Source organism: Furipterus horrens, unplaced genomic scaffold, assembly GCF_987537825.1.
Source record: "Furipterus horrens unplaced genomic scaffold, mFurHor1.1.pri manual_scaffold_6, whole genome shotgun sequence".
NCBI classification, from domain to species: Eukaryota; Metazoa; Chordata; class Mammalia; order Chiroptera; family Furipteridae; genus Furipterus; species Furipterus horrens.
The window spans coordinates 89,847,135-89,873,090 of record NW_028327176.1 but is presented as its reverse complement, the minus strand read 5'-3'; the positions used below and the strand labels follow the sequence as shown (position 1 = coordinate 89,873,090).

The following is a 25,956-nucleotide window of genomic DNA, read 5'->3' as shown; positions in this document are numbered from 1 at the left end:
TTCCTGCAAACATATTTAGTTATTTCACCTAAGAAGTCTGAAGGTGGGTAGTGCCTGAAATGGTTTTACAGCTTCCTGATGTCTGCAAGGATTCAGCATATTCCCATCCTTAGGTCTGGATATTTTTATCCTTAGGTTTGTTTCCTCATGGTCCCTAAAGGCTGCCCGAGCTACGGGGCTCGCACACCATCTTCAGGGTAGGTGGCCGATGCAGATCGCCTGGGTCTCCGCCCAGCCTTCTCCCACGTCCTCTGGGTCAGAACTGAGCCCTAAACCAATCACTAGCAGAGGAAACATTAGCTCGCTTGGTTTAGAACAATCATGGATTACCACCTGGGGCTGGAGGAGAGGCCCACCATCCTGCACAAGTTGCAGCCTGAACAAAATGTGGGTTCTTTAAGGAAGAAGAGAAAATAATTGATGGGTAGGAAACCAGCTGTGTCTGTCACAGGCCACCGCTGCCCCAGTCCACAGGGCTCTTTCATGACCTGCTTCTGCTGCCCCAGGACGCACTCAGGGCCCAGGAATTTCAGTCTAAACCAGGACCTCCATGCTCGGGGCCCAGCCTCCCTGAGTGTACCCACAGCCTCCTCCTGAGTTTTGCCAGAGTTGATGAGCAGCTGGACCCAGTCCCAAAAGACGGGGCACTGATTGTCCTCTGCCTCTTCCCAGTCAGGGGAAACAGCCTTGCTGAGCCCTGTGGCTTCTCAGATGTACTCCCCAACTCACTTCCAACCTGTTCCCCTCTTAGAGTCCTAGCAAAATATTCTCAGTGTGAGACTTTTGGGAAAAAGAGCAACAAGTGTTTTGTTTTGTTTTTCTGGTAGCTTCTTCTCTTGGCCAGTTGACACAAATCTGTCCCTAGGCCTGGCTCTCTTCATGCCTGTGGTGGCTGGGGAGACAGGGACAGAAATGCAGGGAGTGAGAACCACACACTAACCTCAGTAAACACCCATGCCACACTGCAGTGGGAAGAACAGCATAGCGGTAAATAGAAGGGGGCCTGGGCCCCAGACCCCACTCTGGGCCCAAATATCTTCATCAGTAAAATCCTTTACAGGGAATGCTCTGGGGTGGGGATGGGAGAATTCCGCCCAGCAGATGTAGAGGCCTGGCGAATTCCCTAGGACACATCCCTGTCAGACCTGTTTCTCCCTGGAGAGTGAGGCCGGGAGACGCAGGGGACCGCGTCGTAGTATGTGTTGTAGGCATCTGGGTGCACCCTGGCTGCATGAGCCAATGAGGTGGGCGTGGGGGGCAGTTAAGAAATCACAGAGGACATGAAAGTCACATTTCAGTATCTAGGACACGTGTTCTTAACCGGGGTCCATAAACCACAGACTGTCCATGAATTCACAGGCCCATGAACTTGGATTGGGAAAGATCACAACTTTGCTTCCGCTCGCCTGTGTTTGAACGCAGGCAGCGAGCTACAGCTGTGCTGGTGGTTCCCGGGCGGCACAGGGCTCGCTGCCTCCCTCGCCTGCGGCTGCGGATGCCCTGAAACGTCATTTGCACTTGTTTCCACTTCGCATTTACAGTCCTTTATCAGACTCACCCCTAGATTTTGTTCTTTAATGTGTTAATAAAGAAATCCATGTCTTACAACATCACACGTTTAAACAATATTTTCACAATTGTATTCCAACATGACTAGTTTGGTCTGCAACCCTGTGTATTTTATTTTATGCATATGAAAACATTATTTTGAGAAGGGATCCATGGCCCAAAAAAGGACCAGAGCTCCGCATGAGGGGCGTCTTGCTGACTGACACTCTGGTCCAGAGGGAGGGCAGCCGCTCAGCAGAGGCTCTGCGGGGGAGCCAGGTCAGAACTCCACCTGCCACAGGAAAGCTGGGGGCGGAGGGCGGGGTGAGGAATCCCAGGGACAGCCCACTAATGCCTGCAGGTTAGTTGAGTGGCCTTGGGCCTCAGCTGCCCACTGTGAAAAAGGAGAAAATCACCAGCCTGTCAGCTTAAATCGCAGGGGAATTTAGGGAGAAAGAGGGCAGAGCAGGAGCTCATGGTGGAATAAAGGGAGGGGAGCCCACGGCCTTGGTTCTTAGGGGATGCTTCCGCTGAATTTAAGGACACAAAAGCCAAGAGTGAGGAGAGGCGGGATTTCTCCCTCCCTTCCAGCCCGTGATTTAGCAGTGCTGGGGGACGTGAGAAGTTTCCCCGCACCGCGCGCCTGCGCCAGGTGAACGCTGAGGCATCAGTGCGCCCCGGCTCTCCGCTGTGAGGGCGCAGCCTCGCCCTCCACCTCCCCACGCGCTGCCCCTCACTAGGAGCAGTGCCCCGCCCCCCACCCGGCAAGCCCTGCCCTGGGGGACACAGATGGCCAGGCCCCTGCTGCCCTGGGAGAGGAGCTGAGCCTTTAAGCAGGGACACCACCCTTCATTTCACTGAGGTGGGAGTCGAGGACACAGTGGCTGTTACTGAACTGTCCCCAGTCCCTGAAGCTGGCTTCCTGTTCTCTGTTAAGACCTTTTGAGCTACCCCACTGATCAGAGGGCAAAACCCAACCTTATCCATCAAGGCCTGAAAACACAAGACCTGCCTGAGGTCCTGCAGGCCAACTGTGAGATTACGGGGCCCAGAGCCCCCAAACTCAGCCATTCTGTCCCCAGCCAGCCTGAGAATGCACTCATTTCCTTTCTCTCTGGCCATGTGCCCATGGGGTAAAGGCTGGGATCCATGGACCCCTTCCAACTGCTCAGCACCCTCATCTCCCTTTGGAGAAACTGTTCAGCTTTGAGGTAATTATAGGGAAGGGGCTGAAGCAACACATAGAAGTTGGATTCTGGGCCGGACTGGAGGCCCCTGGTGATGATGGGGTGAGGCCTGGGAGCCCAGGGGCCTCGAGGTTCTCGGGGGAGGGACTCTAAAGTGCACGCCAGGCCACCACTTTGCTTCCTGCTTGGTTCTCGGCTGCTCCTGATACCATGCTGCTCTGGTCGGGGCAGACAAATGACCACCAGGACCCAGGACATCATTCGTTCATTCACTCATTCACAGATACCTGTTCCTAGCAGAAGCAGACAGTGGACCCTGGGGAGAGCAGACAGAACGCCCACTGTAAACGCCCTGCACAGAGGGCCTGGGGCGAGAGGGGGCAGGTTGGAAAACGACTTCCTGGAGGAAGGCCTGAGGCTAAGTCTTGAAGAATAAGGAGAATGTTCCTCAGTGAGGAGAGGGATGAGGGCCTCTGTGCAGAGGCTCCCAAAGAAGCCCCAGGTATTGGGACCTGTGCACCAGGCTGCACTGGGCAGAGGCTCTTTGTGTGACATCTGTTAGGAGAAAAAGGGGCCCTGCGGTTAAGTACATTTAGGAAGTCTGGATTAAACAACGGCGAACATTTATTGCAGGACTTGTCAGGGCCTTTAATCAGTTAACGTGCAGGGTTAGCCTCGTGGTGTATCCCGGGACTCACGCTCCATGGCAGGTTACGCTGGCATAAAAAGAAAATGGGAGGCAAAGGAGCTGATGAGGTCAGAGAGAATGCACGGGGCTTTGAATGCCAGGACGAGAAGGCTGGACGTTTTCCCTGGGGCCAGTGAGGAGTCTCAGAAGGTAATTGACAGAGAGATTTAGACTCAGGGGTCCTGGTGCAGTTCAGTAACCAGCAAGGTGAGGGCTAGGGCAGGACATAGCCAGCCCCTCCCAGTGACACTCTGGGGGGGAAGAAAACAAAACCCAGGCTAGAAGGGGGGGAAGGCTGGGCAATCCTGGAATCCAAGTGTGGGTTAAGAGCCTTTGGCATAGTGGTCAAGGCTACTCTAGTTCAAATCCTGAGTCCACTACTTCCTCGTTGAGGGTCTCTGGCTGAATCTCTCAGGGAGGGGGCAGTATGGCCTCAAACTTTTGTTTGTTGGTTTGTTTTTTAATAGACATTATCTGAGGCTTTATTAAGGCATTATTTTTAGAGCAGTTTTAGATTTATAAGCTTGTGACCAAAATACATAAGGTTCCATATACTCCCGTCTTGTCCCCGTAGTTCCCCTATTATTAACATTTTGCATTGGTGTGGCACATTTGTTACAATTCATGAACTATTATCAGTTTCATCATCATTAACTAAAGCCCATTGTTTACATTATGGTTCACCCTTTGTGGTGTACATTCTATGGATTGCGACAAATGCGTAACTTCAGGTATCTAGCATTACGGTATCATACAGACCAGTTTCACCCTAAAAATGCCATCTGAGCCTCAGCCTTAACATCTGTAAAATGTGTGAAGCTCATCTAAACCCCTCAGTCTCTCACTGTAGGTTCCTAATTTAGGCCTTTTGACAAATGAAGTGGTACAGAAATTAGCTAAATATTTCTCTAAACAGGGCACGGTACCTACCAGAATCAATTGGCTTGGTTGACGGAAGAGGGTGCTTATTCAAACATTCTAGGGCCTCTGCCCCAGGCCTGCCAAATCAGAATCCCTGGGATGAGGCCCGGACTGTGCATGTTAACCAGGACCCTGGCACATGGGGAAACTGGAGATGGACTGGGCCCAGGGCAAGAACTACAGGGCCAGGCTCCTGACTGTGCAGGGGAATCTGACCAGTTTTCCAAACCTGAGCAGAAGGAACCCAGCCACTGTCAGGTTTAAGGCTTGGCAGAGATGGATCAGAACAGTTCTCTGGAAAGCCTGAAAAAAGCCCATTTCTGCATTCTGCAGCTCCCAACAAGTCTGCTGTTGTTTCATATCTTGATTGTTTATCACTCACCCAAAATAACCTGCACGCCATGTCTCTCTAGCTGCAGCTCACTCTAAGACTTTCTTAATTTAGCAAACACGTTAGGTTCCATGACAGAGCACTGGGCCTGGGGAAGGGCCCTCCCTCGTGGCCATCTACAGTACATCGAATAGTGTTCCCCAAAAGGTCATGCCCACCCAGAATCTTAGGAAGTGACCTTATTTGGACATAGGGTCTTTGAAGATATAATGATTAAGGAGTGAGATGAGATCATACTAGATTAGAGTGGACCTAATACATTTAATAGCTGGTGTTCAAGCAAAATAGAGACTCATAGATAAGAGCAGGCTCCTAACTCTGGGGGTGGGGGTTAGGGGGTGGAGGGAGCAAGAGAAAAAGGGAAGTGGACTCATGGACAGCAGTGTGGTGACTGTAGCCGGGAGGAGTGTATAAGGGGATACATGGGAATGGAAAAAAAAAGAAAAAAAGTGTTAAGTACATTCACATTGTTGTGCAACCAAAAAATAAATAAATAATAAATAAAATAGAAAAAAAATAAATCTGGTGTTCTTAAAAGAGGGGAAGGCTTACAACCATACCCAGGGGAAAAAGCCCTGTAAAGACAGAGGCGGAAAGTGGACTGACACAGCCACAAACCAAGGACGCCGAAGATCCCAGGAGCCACAAGAAGCTACAAAGAGACAAGGAGGGATTCATTCTTCTGTAGACCCTTCAGAGGGAGCATGGCCCTTCCAACACCTTGATTTCAGACATCTAGCCTTGAGAATCGTGAGAGTATCAATTTCTGTTGTTTTAAGCCATGCAGTTTGTGGTCATTTGTTACAGCAGCTCTAAAAACCTAATACACCATAATAGACATAGACCCCAACCCTGGCACAGTCCACCCCTCTTAGCCCCACGAGAGCCAAGAAGGAAAGGAGCCCACACACGGGCGATTCTCCAGAAAGGCATTTAATGTGGTGGGTTATGATCGGAGCTAGTTTCTCCCAAGCAGCGTCTTTGGAACCTCACTCTAGTAGGCCTATTTCCTACACAAGGACAAGGGCCCTCTGCCCTATGCTTGGAAGGCTGTAACCCAAGAAGGGCTCAGTAGTGACAAATAAATATTGGTCCGAGGGGCAGTGTCTGGCAGGGCGTGTCATGTGGTGGTCCCAGGGTTCAGCCAGGGGTCAGCCGGACGAGTCACTGCAGCTTCATGCCACTACAGCGTCGTGAGTCCTTCCGGGCAATGGGGCTGAAGTTCACAATCTCCTTGTAGATGTGCTCTGAGAAAGACAGAGTTCAAGGTGGGGAGGGGATGCTGAGGGAAAGAAAGAGCCCATCCCCTGTCCCCACCGACGCAGCATGGAGTAGTAAGTCAGCTTGGGGAGGAAGAGATGCACGCAGGAGACTGTATCTGCTCAGATGGAAGGAGGCAATAGTCTCCAGGAGGGCGGAGGGCCTGGCAGAGCCAGGCATGAAAACCAAGGCAAAAGGACAGAGAAGCTGCAGGCAGAGAGAAGGAGCCCAAGCCCGCAGCTCTTACGCTTCCATTCGTCCACCGAAAGTTTATCATGTTCTAAGCAATCATCAAATTTCTGGGCCTCTGTCTCCTCCTCAGGGTCCCGGAAGGGTTCAAAGAAGGGGTGGGCGAGGGCCTGCGAGGCCGTCAGGCGCTTGTCCACATCCAGCTCCAGTATCTTTTCCAGCAGGTCTGTGGCTGCAGCAAGAGCACGAGCCTCACACCAGGCCTGGGAGAGCCAGGCCGCCTCCAAGACAGAAGGCAGAGGCCCAGACCCGACACTCACCCTGGGGGCTGGCACGTGGGAACAGCTGAGAGAAGTCCTTCTTGGGGCTCTGTGGCAGGGACTGGATGTAGGTCTTGGCCTGGAAGACAGAAAAGCATTGAGTAACCCCCAATTATCAGCCCCTCAGAGCTCAGGCTTTGGGGTGCAGAGAGAAGCCCCAGTAGGGCTGAAGGCTCAGGTCAGAATCCGAAGTGGGATGAAGGCTAAAGTGCGGGCCCCAGCAGAGGGAGGCACAGGTAAGCCCTCCTTCCCAGAGCCTGCAGCCCGCCCGCCCTGGTCCTCTGGGCCCGCTGCCACGCACCGCTTTGTCGTTCAGCTTTTGCACAAACTCTGCACCTGGCACCCCCGTCACTTTCAGGATCTGGGACAGCTGGTCCAGGTCTGGTAGCAGGTTAAGGCTCAGCCTCACTCTCTGCTGGAGGATCTGAAGTTGCTCCTGCTGCCAGCGCTCCATCACTCCCAGCCAGGCCCTGTGGCAACCACCCAGGCTCCGGACACCTGACCTCCCTGCTTCGGTTTCTGGAAGGCTTCCCTAGCCAGGCTAGGTTAAGGGTCCCTCCCACAAATGCTCCTGGACCTGCCACCTCCGGCCCTCATCCCACTCGGTCACATTCATCGGTGTCCTCGTCACTCCCCCACCCTGCCTCTGGCAGGGCAGACACACACCTTCGCGTCCATGCCTGCATTGCAAACACATAGGCACTCAGCGTGATGCCAACATGTGAAGTATTTCCTCCCTGGTGGTAGGACGGCAGGAGGCTACTTTTCATCATTTTGCTTATCTGCACTTTAAAATTGTTCTCCAGTGAGCATGTATCACTTCCACATTAAGAGAGAAAGAGATTTAAATAAGAAAGTGTCTGTTGAAGAAGTGAATCCCTGGATGGAGTCTGACTTTTCCAGCAAAGGATACAATCTTTCCCCTTGAACAGCGTTTTCCCTGTCAGCATCTCCGCCATGATACAGCCCACAGACCAGATGTCCACTGCCAAGGGAGGGGAGGAAGTGTCACGGGGACCGCTGACCACAACCCAGCGGTCAGCCAACCCAGAGCGACCGAGATGGCCTTGGGAAGCTGCCAGAGAAGAGCCCCAGCCCCAGCCCCTCCCCAGGCAGCTGACCACTGACCAGTCTGGTTGTAGTGCATCCAGCTTAGGATCACCTCGGGGGCCCGGTACCAGCGGGTCACCACGTAGCCAGTCATCTCGGCATCTGCGTGCCGCGCTAGCCCAAAATCCAAGATCTATGACTCGGGGGACATAAGGAAGGAGATTGCTGAGGAGAAGAGTCTCTTGGAGCAGTTTTGGGGGGCTTCTGTAGGAGAGGAGCCCACCCCAACCCCAGCTGACCTTGCCTGGGCCACTCACCTTCAGCTCACAGTCCTCATTCACAGCAAGGTTGCCCGGCTTCAGGTCCTGGATGAGGAGAGAGTGCCCATCAGGCTGAGAGGCAGATATGGGAGCTTGTTCTGGCTTAGTCACCACCCAGCACGCGACCCCACTAAACCCCTGCCCCTGGGCGTCAGGCTCCTCAGGTGTAAAACGAGGGTAGGAGGACTGCACGGGGTGTCTGTCCTGCAGGCCCAGTCAGTTCTAAAATGCTCCTGATTCTTGGAGCCTGAAACACTAGGGCTTGCTTTGTTGGCAGCATTTCCGCCCGAAGTTCCCCGGAACACCGCTATTCCTTTGAGGCAGGCCTTCTTAGGCCAAGGCTGGGCCTGAAAAATCCATATCCCAGGTCCCGGAGGACTGTGCCCTGCCCCTTCCTCCCCCGCTACCGCCCCAGCTGAGAAGCACCCCTCCAGGGCGGGAGGGAGTGTAGTACTGAAGGCACTTACCCTGTGGATGACCCCAGCGGAGTGGATGTACTGTGGGGGGTGGGAGGAGAGAAGAGTGGGTCCTGTGCCCAGCTTCACACCAGGCTTCCCAGGCTGGCTCAGAAAGCCCCCTGCCCTGCCACACTGTGCTCTCCCAGGCCCTGAGGCCTGGCCTCCCCCAAACCTTAGATCTCAACCCCTCTACCATCCTCCATGCCTCCGCTGACCTTGAGACCCTTGAGCATCTGATACACCATGTACTGGATCTTGTCCTCACTTAACTCCATGCCCATGATCTTCTGCAGGTCTGTCTGCATGAAAGGCATCACCAGGTAGCTGCAAGGCACGGGGCTTGTGTCCAGTCCTGAGTCCCACCCAGCCCGGGTCTGGGCTCAGAGTAGGGGCGAGGGGCTGGGGCAAAACAGGGGCCTCAGAGAGGACCTCCATGTGTGAACAGAACCAGCCAGACCACCCCCCCCATGGGCCTCCTGGCTCCTGGCTCCTGGCCTGGCCACAGTGGCCGCCCACCTGGCAGAGCTGAGGGTGAGCATTTCAGCTGGAGCATGCTCAGGAAAACCAGGTGGAGCTACATTCCCTCTGTTCAAAGGTGCCCTCTCCTTGCCCTCCTCTACGCCCACAGAAAGCCGGAGCTGTAAGTTAGGAGCATCTCTCAATATTTCCTTTTGCTTCCGTCCAAATCTTCTCTCTCCCAGAGGGTCATGCCTGGCTGAGATGGCTCCAGGAACAACCAAAAATGTCTGCCCTTCCAAGAAGCAAACAATCAAACGTTTCCCGGGAGGATGGAAGAAAGAGGTGACTAAGCCCCTGCACCCTCTTACGGGATTGCAAAACAGATCAAGGTCAGCAAAATGTAACTGTTACTCAAGGTAATAACAGCAGAGTCCAGAACAAAAAATGAAAAGACTGAAACAAAATATTAAAGGCAAACAAACAAACAAAAAACCCCAAAATAAAACAGTGTATGATGGAGGCCATCTGCATGAGCCTGTGACCTTTTGAAGCCTTCTTCTGCCTGACCACACCCTCCCTCCTGCCAGACCCTGCTCCATGCAATCCCCTCCCCACTTGGTCTTTCATCACTACGTGGACCCTGGTTCTTTCTACTTGGCCCACAACCTTGTTGAAGTCTCAACGAGCTAGAACTACTTTCCCTTGACTTTGTTCTTAAGTAACTGCCGCTTCCCCCTCTTTTTCTCCCCATCAAACTTCTAGAAAGAGTGGTCCACACCTCTTGACCCCACTGCCTTAACTCTTGGGCCTCCAACAACCTGGCGTCTGCTCTTGCCCCCCACCTCCACCCCACTCACCAACACTGCTCTGATCAAGGTCACCAATAATGGTCCAATACACCCCTGGCTCCTTCTCTTTCTATTTGATCTTTTGCAAAGTCTGACACTCCCTCAAGATTCTCTGCCAATTCTCCTCTGCCTCTGATCAGGTGCTCTCGGCTCTTCATCTGCTCATCCTCTTGGACCGTCTCTGGAATGCTGATATTGTCATCAACAGTATCGTGTCATGCTCTATACTAGCCTGCTCCTGGGCTTCAGCTATCATCCATGGGTGACTATTCCAACCCAAATCTACATTCCTAGCCCAGACCTTCCTCTCCTGAGCTCCAGATTTATTTACAGCTTTGGAATAAACACTTGAATGTTCATAGGCTCTTTAAAACTGAAGTTTCCAAAATGAAGTTCATTATCTTTCTCCCAAGACCTGTTCTTCCTGCACCCTGTATTCCAAGTAAGAACCTGGCATCTTGACCTACACCACCTCTCCCAGCCACTGCATCCCAAGGGACTCCGATCTGCTCTTGGCATCCCATCACCTCTATTCTATTTAGATCAAGGGTTGGGTTTCCGCACCCCAGAGCTGCTCCCTGTTCTTTTCTCACTACCACCACAGTACATCCTTAAAATCCAATCTGACCACATCACCTCCCTGCTCAAAACCTCCATGGACTTGAAGCTGCCTGTGGGATCAAGTCCAGACTCTTAGCTTGACCAAAGCAGCCACACTAAACTTCTCAATACTGCCCAAACAGTTCAGTCTCTTCCATGCACCATGGCCTCTGCCCCTGCAGTTCCTTTTACCTGGGATACCTTTGGGCCCTTTACTCAAGGCAAACTTCTACTCATCCATCAGGATTGAGTTCAAATGTTGGCTCCTCTGTGAAACCTTCCAAGGCAGCATGCAGTCCTCAGCACTCTAACCATACCTAGAGCACTGACCATACTACTATTAACATTCATGTAGAAACTGCATCCTCACCGTTCCCAGACCCCTACTCTGCCAGAGGGACTGGTCATGTTAAACTCTGAATGTTAAGCATAGCATTATAAGAAAAACTCCATTCAATACATACCTCAACATTATGAAGGCCATATATGACAAACCCACAGCCAATAATCATAATCAACAATGAAAAACTCAAAGTGTTTTCCTTAAGATTAGGAAAAAGACAAGGAGGTCCACTTTCACCACTTTTATTCAACACGGTACTGGAAGACCTAGCCATAGCAATCAGACAAGAAAAAGAAATAAAAAGCATCCAAACTGGACAGGATAAAGTAAAACTGTCCAATTACAGAGAACCCTAAAGATGCCACCAAAAAACTACTAGAATTGATAAATGAGGTCAGTAAAGTGGCAGGACACAAAATTAATATCCAGAAATTGGTTGCATTTTTATATATGATCAAAAAGAGAAATTAAGAAAACAATCCCATTTAACTGCATTAAAAAAAATACCTAGAAATAAAGTTAACTGGAGAGGTAAAAGACCTGTACTTGGAAAATTCTAAGACATTGAAGCAGACACACATAGATGGAAGCATATAGTGTGCTCACGGATAGAAATAATTAACATTGTTAAAATGCCCATACTACCTAAAGCAATCTCTAGATTTGATGCAATGGTATTTTTCACAGAACTAGAATAAGTGATCCTAAAATTTATATGGAACCATAAAAGATCCCAAACAGCCTAAGCAATCTTGAGAATGTAGAACAAAGTTGGAGGTATTATGCTACCTGATACTAAACTATACTATAAGACTACTGTAATCAAAACAGCATGATACTGGCATAAAAACAAACACAGATCAATGAAAAAGAATAGAGAGCCCAGAAATAAACCCATAGCTATACAGTCAGTTAATCTATGATAAAGAGGCGATAACATACAATGAGGTAAAGACAGTCTAGTTGATAAATGGTATTAGGAAAACTGGAGAGATATATTCAAAAAAAAAAGAAAAAAGAAACTAGACCACATTCTTACACCATGTACAAGAATAAATTCAAAAGAATTAAAAACTTAAACATAAGATCTGAAACATAAAACTTTCAGAACATAAGGAAACCAAAAAAACAACCAATCAGAACAAGAAGAAAAAAAGAATCAAAAAAGACAAGGATAGTGTAAACAGCTTCTGGGTCAACTTCAAGCATTCCAACATTCGCATCATAGATGTGCTAGAAGGAGAAGAGGAAGAGGAAGAGATTGGGAAAAAAAAGATAAAATGTTACTGCCCCTAAAATAAACACCCTTGGCTGAAAGGATCTCTCCAGAAAGAATCACACCTCAACAACCCAAAGGCACAGGGACTGCCAGGGCAGGAAGTCGTCTACCCAGAAGAGAGAATCTGAAGCCCCAGTGGTGAGTAAGGACTGCTATACCCTGGAACCCAGTGCAGCCAGACTCACAAGTCCTGGAAGCTGCGCAGGGAGGAGGCTGGAGTGAAGACGTCCAGGAGCCCGATGACCTGGGGAGAAGGTTGCTGGTGAGGTCTGGGCAGCCACTGAGCCCCCTCCTCGCCTCCCCAGGGGCCCAGGCATGCGCAAGACCACCCACCCTTTCCTAATACACCATCTCCAGCAGGAGAAAGGATCCCAGCCTTCTTGGAAGCAATTAAGTGGCAGAGGCAGCAGAGCAACACCCCTAATTGGGAGGGAGCCTGTGGTGCACAGTGAGGGAGAGTCAGGCAGGGGAGAAGGGGAGGTGCACATTCCTGTGCTCACTGCCCCAAGGCTGGTGTTCAGGGCAAGCAGCACAAACCCACTCTCAACTCAAGCAGGGACCCAGGATTGGTAAAGGAAATCAAGGAGGGAACAGGGAAGGGCCCTTCCTGCCAGCAGGCTCAGGCCCTTGACCTTGGGTCTCCTTCCACATCGATCCTTGCCTGCCAAAGGGCTGGTTCAGAGCCAGGGGCAAGATCACTTCTGGCTGGAAGCCACAGGGAGGGTTGTTGGAGAGAAATGGGGCTTAAAATGTGCACAGAAATTTGAAATCATTATTTTAAATGTTTGCCTTCCAATCTGGATATCCTAGAACAAAGCCTGGCTGCTGGGCCCAATGCTGGGTCACTAGTTTTCTAGCTGTTTCTATCCCAGATAGGACAGTTTAATGGTTATGCACTGAGGCCAGGAGCCAGGCTGCCTACATTCAAATTCCAGTTCTGCCACTGACTACCCATGGGTTAGTATGTCTCAGTTTCCACATCTGTACATGGGAGTAACAGTGCTTTGCGGATTAAACAAGTTGGTCTATGCAAAGCTCTTAGAACGTGGCCTGGTACATAATAAGTGCCCAATACTGTACGTATCTATTATTGTTGTTGTTGTTATCAGGGTCACGTGTGCAAACAACAGTAACCTGGATTCTGGGCACCAGCTCTTAGATCTAGTGCACATTACAAAGTTCTTCTGTGCCATTTCCTTATAACAGCGAGAGAGTAAGTTTGTACCTCACAAAGCTTGTTCTGAGCCACTGCCAAACATACCCTTCCTGGGAAGTAGGCAGGGCAGGTCCTGCACCCCATCTTAATAATGAGGTGAGGCGCGAGGATCAGAGGAGCAGGAAGGAAGGTGCCCTTCTTCTGGCCCTGTCCGGAGCACTCTGTGCCCTCTGGGGCCCTCTCCCACACACAGGGTGCTTCCCGCCTCCCCTGGCCGCCCCAGCCTCAGCCTACGTTCTCATGCTGCATGTGTTTCAGCAGCAGCAGCTCTCGGTAGGCCCGCTTGGCAAAGATCTCCGACTGGAAGGGCCGGCTCAGCTTCTTGATGGCCACCTTCTCCCCTGACCGCTTGTCGATGGCGGAGCTGTAGGGGCACAGGCAGGTCAGCAGGCAGCACTTTTCCTCCCTGAGCAGTGCCACTTCAGATCCTGGTGGTATTTCCCAGGCCATCCTCACCCCAACCCCTCTTGGCCTGCAGGCTAGGGTGGGGAAAGCTGATGCTCAGGGCGTATAATGTGAGGGAGCTGATGAAGCACAGTGGGGCTCTGGGCTGGGGGCTGGGGGCTGGGGGCTGGAGGAGGGAGCAGACACACAGAAAGGTCAATGCACCAGGGTCAGACACAGTTAACATCAAGGAGGTCCAGGGCCACGGCAAGTCACTTCTCCCTCTTTGGGTCTCAGTGCACTCATTTGTGACAATGGGGATTCACCCAGAAAAACTCTGGGGTCCTTTATAAGGTTCAAGTCCTGGGAACCAGACCCACTCTTAATTCAACCCACAGAGACCCCACAAAGTCAGGGAAAGAGGGACGTGGCGCCTGGGGTGGTCCCAGGGCAACCTCTGCCACAGCCTGAGGCTCGGCGCTCATACTCTACTTCGCCTCCCAGCTTCCCCAATTGGGCCCAGGGCCTTGTAGTTCTCGGCCGAGGTGGGGGGCTCGAGACGCCGGGGGCCCAGCAGGAGAGGGGAAAACCCCAGGCAGGTTCCGGAGAGCAGAAGAGGTGCATTAGCCCGGCCCCGATCTTCGGGAGGTTCCACCTGAGTTCCGTGACCTGGGCAGCAGCCGTCTGCCCACCCCGACGCCCCGACGCCCCGACGCCCCGGGCCCCCCCGACATCCCTCGCACGCCCCAGCGGGCGCACAGGCCCGGGGATCTCACCACACGGAGCCATAAGCCCCGCTGCCGACGTGCGCCGGGAACAGGTAGGTCTTGGGCAGCTCCCAGGAGATCTTGTTGATGTCCTGCTTGTAGAAGCCCTTTTTCCAAGTGAGGCTCATCCCGCGCACTCAAATCTCGGTTGCCCCAGCACCGCGGCTGCGTTCGCGGCCCGCGGGGCTCCCGCACCAGGCCCGAGTCCCCGATCTGGCCGCGCCTGCCCCGCCCTGCCCACTCCGCTCTCCGCCCTCCGCGCGGGGGCGGGGCCGGAGCGGTGCATCCCACCTGCCGGCTCCCCTAGGTGAGCCGCGCTGCTCCGCCCACCCGGGCCTGCCCGACAGCCCGCGCGGAGTCCCGGGTTTCCGCAGGGACAGCAGCCGAGCCGGAGCGGCAGGTGCGCTGCGCTGCCTGAAGCGGTGCTTCCTGGCCGGAGGCTGGCGCGGGGCTGGGGTTCCATAGACCGAGGGGTCCCGCGTAGGGTCGCGCGAGGGAAGACAGCGTCTCCCAGCTCTCTACAGCCCCGGACCCTGCAGGGAGATCTCCCGGGGATATTGGAGACAATTTCAGAAAAAGCGAAACAAAACTTTACAATCTTTTGATTATGGAAAGTTTCAAACATGTGCAAAAACAGACAAGATAGCTCAGCGCTTCTCATGCTTGACTGTGAACATGAATCCCCTGAGAATTTTATTTTATTCAAACTCAGCTTCTGATTCAGTCCGTCTGGGGTAGAGCCAAGATTTTGAATTTCTAACCAGCTCCCAAGGTCAGAGGGTCTCTGGACCACACTTTGAGGGTAAGGTTCTAGTGAACCTCCATGACTCAAATCCCTCAGCTTCGACAATTACAACAATTACTTAGTCACTTTTATTCCATCTACATCCCTCCTCCCCTCATTATTTTGAAGCAAAACGAGGTATGATATCATTTCATCCGTAAATATTTTCATATCTCTAAAAGATAAGGATTGTTTTTAAAACATAACCACAATATCATTTTTACACCTAAAATTAATAACAGTAATTCTATAATAATCAACTACCGAGTCCAGGTGTAAATTTCCAATTTTAAATACAGTGTTTGCTAGCTTCCTAATGGTCTAGAAAGCAATGATAAGCCAGGGCCTTCTGACACCTATCTAGTGGCTTATGCAGCCTAAAGAAAACTCTGTGCTTGAATTAAATCACAGAGGCCTCCCAGGAACAGGGTAGTGCTCAGAGAATGGACACAAGAGGTCCAAGTGCCCAGCCTGACTTGTCTAACCTCTCACTGCACTTGGGATGGGTTGTAGATGGGGTGGGGACTACTTGCTTCACTTTGTCAAACAGAGAGAAGGTGGCTTAAGGAGGAAGGGAACTTGCCTGTGGCCTACAACAAGCTGGGGGCCTCCCTAGGATGTCTGCAGGCCTCATGCCTGGTGCTACCGCCCCTACCAGAAAGTCCTCCAGCATCAGACACAGTCCTGAAGACCATTTGTGAGGGAGGGGAAAAGGGAACCCAACAGAAATGCCCAATAGGCGTTGCAGGCAGGGATTCAGTCTTATTCATTTTTGGCACATAGTAGGATATCAAAAATGTATGGGAAATGAATGGAAGAGTCAGCCCATTAGAAGCGGAAAAATATTTATTTAATGAACACTAGTGTTTGCCATTTGCCAGTCATTTTTCTAAGTGTTGTACAAACACAACTCCCTTAATCCCGGCGAAAGACCTATTAGTCAGTACTATTATTACCCTCATTTTGGAGAAGAGAACCTGAAGCACAGAGAGGTTAAGTAACTTGCTGAAGGTCACACAGCTGTTAATAGGCAGAGCAGGGTTGAAGAAGCTGGTACATCCTGGCTTTAGAGTCCAGACTCTTGGCCCTGAGGCTATGCAGTATCTCAGTGTTGAGAGGCATTGCTCCTCAAAGGAAATGGCCCACATTTGAAATAATCTGCCTCGCCCACATCATGAGGATATGTCTACTGCTCAAACCATGCACATGTCACTCAGCATCTGACACATTCCCTACCCTCCTCCCTGTGCCACCCCTGACTCTGGCCCTGAGGCCCTGTGGGAGGAAAAAAAGGGGGTCTAGGTGCCTGGGAGACCTAGGGGAGTTTTGGACCTTTGGGGTGGAAGGCATCCTATTTCTGAAGTTGGAACAGAGTCCTGGAAGTCAGAGTTCAGGACTGGGCACAGGCAAGAGAGAACCGTCCAGGAGACCTAGGTTTCCTTCTGAGTTGAAGATGCATTTCTCCAGGGTAGGGATGGGGCTTGAACCTCTCTGTTGTGTCTTAGAAAACTTGAAAAACCCAAGTGTGCTGGAAGTGAGCGCAGGAAGGTGAGGAATACCAGGGAAGTGTTTACTGCCCAAGTTGGTGCAATCCTGCAAGGGCACAAGCTGACCACTCAGGCTGTGGCTCCCGACTCCTCTTAGGCAATGGTCAGGAAGTGACTCAGGCCCTGGGCTCTGATGCCACTAACACCCTCCTCAGCCTCTGCTGGATCTGTGTTTACTCATCAGCCTGGCAGTCTTGGAGGGAAGGATCCAGTCAGGGAAGTCACGAATAGCCCAGGAAGAGGGAAGGGTCACTGAGGATGTCCTGGGTGCTCCCCTCCCACAGCCCCAGGGTTTCTTTCCTCTGAGCTCTGGCCTCTCTGCTCTGCTCACCCCAGACACTGGCCCAATATAGTGTTGGTTTCTGCCCTGTTAATGCAGGAAACTAACTTTGGAATGAGACCTGAATTTCCATCCCAGCTCTGTACTACCAGCTGTGTGACTTAGGCAAAGTTCCTTCCCCTTTCTGAGCTTCCCCTTTGAAAAATGGAAATGATATTAAAGCATGGCAAGTATATTTAAAGAGTCCCGAGGATATATCATCTTAAGTGCAGTATGACAGCAGCCCAGTGCCACCAGCCAAAGGTCACCACAAACACCTGTGGATGAATAAGCTGGGTTTATGACTCACTGCCGCAATAGGGGCCTGCACCATGGGGACCATGGGGCCTCTCGATAAGGTGTTAGAAAGGACTTACTGTAACGTTTAGGCTGGTATTAGGTGACTGGTGGAGGGTTTAAGGAAGAAGGACTTTGTTCTGGATTAGATGCTGTTAGGAAAAGGAGCTGATTCTCTGATAAGCATTTTAATAAGTCTTACCTAGGAGAAGGGACAAATAAAACAGAGAGCTGTAACTGGTGAAGAAGCAGGCTTCACTCAGATTAGCTAGGTCAGGGATGTTTAATAGTCATTTTTGTGGTTTAGACAATATTCATGTTTTGTATGTGCTCAGACATGACTAAGGAGTGGTCCTGTTTTTGTCTTGATCCATCATGGTCACAGATGGCCTTGTCTGTGTTCAATACGCGCACCCCCAGACTGAGCTGTGCCAGCCCAGCTCCATGCCACACCAAAGCCTGGCGTGTAATTTGCCTAAAGCCACACATGACCAAGAAGGTGGGGACATGGTCTTCAAACCTGCTCCAGTCTGCACACTTAACCACCAGCTAGACTGTCCGGCATCCGGCAAGTGTCTGAGAAGTGGCTGTCACTGTAGTGTTGGCTTCCTAGTGCAGCTCTGAGCCTCTGGAGGCCAAGGACATGGTTTTGGGGGTTGATGACTGGTTTCATAAACCTGAAACAAAAGCTCAGCATGATTATGAGGCTGGCTGCCCAGGTCCCCATCCTGACCACCCAGGCTCCATGTTACGTCAGGAATGTGGCAGCTCCTCAAACACTAGAGCTCTCTCTGCCCCAAACAGCAGGGCCAGCAACTCAGATCCCCACCGTGATCGGCCACAAGGCATGTACAAACAAAAATTTTGACATTCCTGGGGTCCCGTGGGAATGAAACAACAAGAGAGCCCCAGAGCTCTGGCCCTAACTCAGAGATTCCCATGCTCCTCCGCACATCTCAAAACTCCAGGAAGCAATCAAAAGCTCAAAGAGAAAGGGAGATGCAGGGGAAAGCTTTGTATGTGGGGGCTGCTCTGTAGCTTAAGTTAGTTAGCTAGCCTCTCTAAGCCTCAGTTTCCTCACCTGTAAAACAGGAGTGGGCAATTATACCCACCTCATTGGGCTGTCATGAGGGCTAACAGAGATGACACAAGATGTGTCTAATTCTTGCCTGGCACGTAGCAGATGCTTGCTAGATGCTTCTTCCCCAGCCCTGACCAACTTTGCCTCCCAGCCTAGTTGTGTGTCAGAGAAGGTCTGTCTGAGGAGGCCACTTTTGAGTGACACCTGAATGGTCAAAGCAGTGAGCCTTCTAAACTTTTCCACTCTGTTCCCACATCTGACTCCCCTGCCCCCAGCCTCCTTCTTCCCTTAACGCCCCACCCCCCATCCTCAGCAGTCTCTGGTCAGTCCCTGTGGAGACCCAGCTCAGCATACCTGGGGCAGCTTGCTGGCTTTGGCTTATTGGGTCATCCTTCCCTAGTACTGTACTTCTTTCCTTCTTAGGTTCTGGGCCGGGTCAGGGTCTGAGCAGAACATCCATCCCAAGACCAAAATATCAGGCTCTGTCTTCTCACAGGGCCCCTCAACTGTATGAGCTTTTCTCTCAGCCTCCCAGCCCCTTGCTTTGACCTGGCCCTCTCTCCCTGCCCTCAGTTTTAGCACCCCCTGGTGGAGGACAGGGGTAGGGACCGCTCTGCCGTGTGGCCCCTACCAGCCTGCCTTTTTGGACCCCAGAAGGTAGACTTTCCCCTTCACAAGGTGCACCGCCCTGGTCCTCACCCCATCCCACTCCTCACTGCACCCTAGGACCCACGTCCCTTCACCCAGCCTGCAGGACGGGCCCTTGGCCCAATCCTGTGAAGATGTGGCCCGGGGCGGTCTGGTGGGACACTCCAGCAAGGCCTGTGCTCCATTGATCTCTGCACTGTCTCCTGTGAAGTATTCAGCACAATTTCAATCAATCTGCATTGTCCTCTGTGGAATGGCCATCACTGCCACCGGGAAAATGACCCTGTGAGGGCAAGGAAGCTTCTTGGTCACCGCTGAGCCCAGGCACCGTGCTGGCCCACAGTCGGGGCTCAGGAAACAGTGAATGGATGAACCAAAGACTTTTAGTGTCTCTTGTGGGAATAAGAGGCAGAGAGGGGATGTGGTTTGAAGTCTCAGATGGTGGGATTGAGGAGGAATAGTAGGAAATGGGCTTGGAATCATGTCCCGTGGGACATCTGGGATGTGTGGTCTCTACTTAGCTGGTCACAGTCTGCTCTGGAAAGCTTTTGGCGTTTCTCTGTTCTTTCCTTGCTCCCCAAGACAAGGCCTAGGAGCGGTATGCTTGTGTGGCCCTGCATGTGCTAGCACAAGGCCTGACCTGTGTGTGGTGGCAAAAGTTTTTGAGAAAGAGCCAGGGGGACCAATCCAAATTTAGAAATTTCTTCTGTCGCCAAGAATAGGTACCAAACTCCATTCCAAAACTGGCTCCTCCCTACCCATGGCCCTCACTCTTCCCACCGAGGTTCTAGATAAGCCAGACCCTCTACCCTTTGGAATTGCTCTCCCTTCCTGGTCTTTAAAGACGTGCTCTGGAGTGAACTCCATACCTTCTCACCCAGTACCCCTGTACATACCCAACTGGCCCTGTGACTCCAGGGGCCTCCACCACACACATCCAGGTTTTGTGATGTCCCTGTTCTTTGGGTGAACGTGAGTCCCTGTGAGACAGTGGAGGGCAGCCGAGGACTAGGAGACAGAGCTGAACTTGATTCTCGTGCCAACACTTACAGCTGTGTGACCTTTAGTAGGTGGACTGCATGTCTCTGAGCTTCCTCGTCAGTAAATGACTTAATGAGACTGTGATTGATAAGACTGCCAGCATTGTGCATGGTGCTCCCTTCCATCCTTTAGAAATGCTCATTTTGTCACCCCCGCTGAGAGTCCTCCCGGGCTCCATCCGCAGCTGTGCCCCATCTGCCTTACCTGGCCTTGTTTTCCTTCAAGCCCTTATATTTCCCTCAGTTTACTTGTTTATCATCTGTCAACTCTCACTAGAATGTCAGGTCCACCAGGGTAGGGGTTTTATCTACTATGTCCATTGCTGAAAGCCAAATCCAACATATCATGACTGACTGAATGGCAGGTACATAGTAGGGGCTTTATAAATGGAAGCTACTGTTATTACTATGCATAAGTTGGCCAAACTCACCTTTGTGCCTGGAGCAGTCCTGGCTCCAGTGACCTGCCAAACAGCAGGAATAGGGTCACTGCCCTGCCTGGGCTCCTGTGCGTCCTGCCCCAGCAGGAGAAGCTGTATACCCTGGACATACCCTGGAGGCCACCTCATCAACCTGCCCTTCAGAGCAGAGGTCATTGGGTCTACCTGCTCCATCCCTTCATGTAAAAGCATTCAACACCAGGACACTTGGGCCACCCTTAGGAGCCCCACAACTCCTGTCCAGGTCAAAGAAATCCAGACAAGATTAGTAAGACTACCTGCCATGATGGAGGCTTGGGCTCTAATTCCAGCTCTGCCTTGAATTTGCTGTGTGATCTTAGGTAAGACACTGGCTTTCTTGGTACTTCAGTTTTCTATTTTATGTACTTAACAAAATATCAGGGGCATGCTAATTATGTGCCCAAAATTGTCCTAAGAGCTTTATATACATGTAACTCATTTAATCCCCTTAAGAACCCTATGAGATGGGTTAATAATATCCTCCATTTTACATATGGCAAACATGAGGCACAGAGAGGTAAAGTGACTTGCCCAAGGTCACACAGCTGGTACATACATGACAGAGCCAGGATTCAGGCCCAGGCAGTCTGCCTGCAGAGTCAGTGCTGGTAACCACTTTGCTCTGCTGCCCTGGATAGTGCCTGTGAAGGACCAGCCTTTGCCGTTTAGGAATCTGAATTTACTTCTGATGGTGCCTCCATTATTTGGCCAAACACCCTTTTCCTAACGGTTTCATCTGGCCTCCCTAAACAAGACTCTACCTTCCTGCCCTTCTCCAAATCTAATAACTGCACCTCCCTTACTTGTCAGTGGACTGGCCACGGGGGATGGGGAGTCCTAATGCATAGTGTTTGTCAGTTTCTGTGGTATAAAAGCTCCCACCATGGCCAAGTTGAAGCTACCAACCTGATGTCACTGAACATAGAGTTGAGAAGAAAATCATCTCTCAAAAACCACAACAAAGGACTCTGACTGGCGTGGCTCAGTGGGCTGGGTGTTGTCCTGCCAACCAAGAGCTGGCCAGTGGTTTGATTTCTGGTCAGGGCACATGCCTGGGTTGCAGGCCAGGTCCCTGGTTGGGGGCATGCATGTGAGAAGCAACCAATTGATGTATCTCTCGCATATTGGTGTTTCTCTCCCGCTCTTTCTCCCTTCCTTCCCCCTCTCTAAAAATAAATAAATAAATAAAATATATTTTTTTTAAAAAGGAGCCACAACAAAGGATCTCCAGCACACCTGTCAGCCAAGCAAAGGTGTGGCGACAGGGATGAGTAAGGGATTACTGGGCTACAAACCACCAGCTGATCCTTTGTCCCTGGGGACTATGCTCCTCCAGCCTCACACTTCCTGGGGCTGCCCCCTCCCCCCACCCCCAACCAGGGGAACCTGGCTTTCATCACCTGGAGAGGGCACACCAGCTGGACAGCTTGAGAACAGTACAGCTCGGTTGTGACAGGCAGCCCAACTGGGATGACTTCCTGGTCAGAGCAGTCTCTCCTCCTGACACTCCCCACGCATCAGCACCCAGTTGCCTCCAGGATAAAGTTTATACTCCTTGGCCTGTGGGACAGGGCTTGTCCCCATTGGGCCCTGTCTTTCCTGCCAATCGGATCCTCCACGGCACCTGTGCGCAAATATCCTCCATCTAGCCATTGCACAAACTTGCCTTACTCACCCCTGCAGCTTGTCTGGAATGCCATTCCTCAGTTTTGCCAAGGGCGACGGGGCCCCTCAGGCCTCAAGACCTGGCTTTGCCAGGCCACTCCTACCCAAGGGCCCTCCCCTCCTCTGACTCCTGTAGGACTTAGGGCGTGGAGGGTCTTAAGACTTGAATTGTCAGTTAGCTTTCAAACAAAACTAAACTGTAAGTTTCTTGAGGGCCTCGGTATCTTATTTCTCTCTGTCCTCTGTGCCTACTTAGCAATGTATTGCCAAGATATTGAGGAGGCATGTGCAAATGTCACAGTCCCTGTCCTCAAGAAGCTCATACCTAGTGAGGGAGCAGAGCAGAAAAGGAAACAGCACACTGTCCCCTGCAGGTGGGAGCGCAAATGGGCCACGGTTTCAGAGCTGACTGTTATCGAAATGATGAAACGTGCACCTCATTTATCCCAACAATTCCAGGGCTACCGAGTTAGTCGTAACAGAAAAGGGGCACACACTTAACACTGTCTTATCATCAACAAAGAGATGTTTCCAGAATCATGGGGAAAAGTGAAAGAAGAAAAGCCTGGACGGGCTGTTCCACACCTGGAGAGCTGCTGTGCGTTGTCCCTGGACGCGACACGCGTGCCTTTTGCTTGTGCTGCAAGTCTGCATCCGTCAAGTTATCACACTGTATCATTCTGCAACTTCCTCTCACTCAAGATTCTTCGTTAGATCTGCCCATGTAGATTCAGTCTCGCTCAGGGTTTCTCAGCCTCGGCTCCTCGGCACCAGTGGCATTTTGGGCCCAGTAGTTCTTTGTCGTACATGTGGTGGGGGGTGGGGGGTGGGAGACAAGGGGTGGAGGGGAGCTGTCCTGTGCATGGTAGCAGCATCCCTGGTCTCTACCCACTATATGCCAGTAACTCTCTCCCCACCCCCACTGTGACAACCAAAAATGTCTCCAGAAGTTGCCAGTTTTCCCTGGGGCACAGACAAAATCTGGAGTTAGGCAAAGTCATTCTCGTTCATTTGTTCTCACTGCTGTATAATATTTTGTCCTGTAAATGTGCTACAATTTATTTTCCTGTTGATGGTCTTTGAGATTTGTTTCAGGTCTTCTCCTGCTATTACAAATAATGCTGAGTGGGAAGTTCCTGTGTTCATTTCCTTGAGCCCAAATGGGAAATTTTCTCTTGAATAAAATTATGTAGAAGTAGAATGCTGGATCACAAGGCATGGGCAGCCTGCACCCTTACTAAATCCTGCCACACTGCTTCCGATGTGAGAAGTCTTACCACTTCTGTGCAGTCACGTTCATTACACGTTCATGAGCCTCTTCCTTGGCGTCTGGGTTTTGTGACCTGCTTCAAAAGCCTGTCTCCGTTTCTGTCTTTGATTTGCCTGGAAGTGGTTGTGGCTAAAGGAGGAAAGGAGTTTCAACGCCACTTATTGACATGTTGACTGAACAATATGTGTTCATTTTTATAAAAGGTATGTATTTTTACAAATATGGGAAATTTTCTAGGACTCACACCAACCTGTCAACAGCTCTTCTTTTGGGTGGTGGGATAATGGATGTTACCTGGCTGCATTTACAGCTTTTCAGCAATAAACAAGTATTATCTGTGTCATGAAAGAATAATATAATTACAAAAATAATGTGGTGAGTGCTTTGACACCAGCAAGCTTGGTGCAAGTCACAGAAACACCTGGAGTGGGCAGCTGACTCCACTGGAGGCCGGGAGAGGCTCGGTGGGGGGCGGGGCGGCTGTTCCCTAACCTGGGAGCAGGGTGGGGCTAGCTGGGAGCAGAACAGCCTCCAAATGGAGACACTCCCACCACAAGCACTTTGTCAGCAGCCATTGTCAGACAGTCACTGCCTCTGTCACTGGGCAGAGCCCAGGCCCTTGGCTGCATCACGCCTGAGCAATGGCCGAGGGGAAATGGGCCTTTGTGTGATGCTGCTGGATGGTGACTTCACCTCCCAGCTGGAAACGCATGGCTACCTTGGCGGGCTGCCCGGCAGGAGGAGCCAGCTGATCAGGTCAAGGCAACACCCAGGAGGACGCACAGGCCTAGGACTCCCACGGAAAACATCTGTCTGTCAGGTGAGTACCAGGGAGGTGGAGCAAAGGTACACCTGGTCCAGAAATGGCTCAGCAACAGACGCTCAGAGGCACTGTTCTAGGGGTGCCAGGAAAATGGTAACAGTCGTTGTTTCCAACTGTCCCCACCCCCCATTAGAATGTCGACTCCAAGAGGCAGGACTCTTTTTTTCCCCATGTTCCCAGTGCCTGACACAGCAAAGTGGCCTAATAGGTGTTTGTGGGATGGTGGAGTGAGGGCACAAGATGCCATACTGACTTCCAAGTCCCTTTCTTTTCCCGCAATATTTTCATTTTAAAGTGGCAGATGGATGGGAAGAGGGTAGCACTTACCTGGATCATGACTGTCACCACCTTCAATAATCTTTTTTTTCAAGGTCGTGGATTTAAAAAAAAGATTTTATTTATTTTTTATTTTTAGAGAGAGGGGAAGGGAGGGAGAAAGAAAGAGAGAGGAAAACATCAATATGTGAGAGAAACATCAGTTGGTTGCCGTTCGCACGAACTGGCTGGCCCACAACCAGGCACATGCCCTGGCAGGAAATCAAACCAACGATCTTTTGATTCCCAGGCTGGTGCTCAATCCACTGAGCCACACCAGCCCAGACCAATAACCTTTTTGATTCTTATTCTGATTCATTAAGTTGTTTGTATCCAATTTGAATGACACAGTAAAATGTAGTCAGGAGAATCGGAATCCAATTTTCCTAACACGTGTCTCTTCTTAGACTGGGAACTGACACACAGCAATGTTTTTTAAGGCAGGTTATCTGAACATATTTGGCTTCTCTCTTTAGATAATCTTTGCTTCTAAAGATTGTTGATTGTAAAAACAGGAAGCAGGGGACAAGATGATTTGCAATGATTAAAATATGATAGTCATTCTCTGACTCAGTGAATCAAGACTGGATGCCTTCTGTGTGTCAGGTGTGATACTAGGTGATGGGGACACAGTAGTGAGCAAGACAGTCTGTCCCCCTAACATTGATTGAGCATTGAATGTATGCCAAGGGCTTTCCATGTTTCAACTCATTTAATCCTCACAACAGCTCTGTGAGAGGGGTTCAGAGGAATTAAGTAATTTGCCCAAGACCGTACCCCTAGGACACAGAGAGGCTGGGATTTGAACTCAGGCACACTGGTTCCAGAGCCTGTGTGCTGATGCTTTATGTTTTTTCTCTTGAGCAGGTGACACAAACACCAGGCATCGACAAAGCAGTGTGATCAGTGCCACCACTGATAAATGCAGCTGAGTACAAGAAGCACCTGGAAGGGCCACCTGACCCCAGCTTGGGGATGATAAGGGAGGACTTACAGTTGGAGTGATACAGACAGTTGGCCTGGGGGAGTGTGGAGGGAGAAGGCTGGGGTTCTAGGCAGAGGGACTGTCCCACACACGGTGGCATTGTTCATGTAGAGCAGTGGCAGAGAGTGAAAGAAGTGATGTGAAGCTCCGAGAAGGAGGCTGATGGAACTGGGCTGGGCTGGAGGGCGGGGGCAGGGGGCGGGGCACATGGTCACTGTTGCAGCCCCTCCACAGCCCCCTTGTCTCCTGACAGAGGCCTGGAGGTGAGTTTCTATCCCAAATGAGTAAGGAAGCAAGGGAGACGGGGCTGGGACCTGGGAGAAGCCCCATGGGCGCTGGATGAGATAAAGCACCAAGTGCCCAGCTGTGCCTGTCATGGACAGTGGTACCCTTTTTACACCTCTGTCTGGCCAGCAGTAGCCAGCAAGTCCTTTGGGAAATTATGCGGAATGAATAATTTTTCTTGATTTTCTTTCCAAACCAAGAGGGGCAC

At 51.1% G+C, this 25,956-nt stretch overlaps 1 protein-coding gene across 1 annotated transcript; it reads right to left on the bottom strand.

Annotated features, from left to right (window-relative positions):
* Positions 1-5,652: 5,652 nt before the first annotated feature.
* MAPK13 (mitogen-activated protein kinase 13) lies at positions 5,653-14,465 on the bottom strand. The gene is made up of 12 exons (XM_090282293.1): positions 14,238-14,465; positions 13,312-13,441; positions 12,047-12,105; positions 8,548-8,656; positions 8,342-8,371; positions 7,872-7,919; positions 7,633-7,747; positions 7,418-7,489; positions 6,806-6,885; positions 6,505-6,583; positions 6,243-6,416; positions 5,653-5,982 (listed from the first exon to the last, which is right to left on the bottom strand). The coding sequence occupies exons 1-12, from the start codon at positions 14,354-14,356 to the stop codon at positions 5,900-5,902; spliced, it is 1,098 nt and encodes a 365-aa protein (XP_090138419.1). The 5' UTR covers positions 14,357-14,465; the 3' UTR covers positions 5,653-5,899.
* Between the last annotated feature and the right edge of the window lie 11,491 nt (positions 14,466-25,956).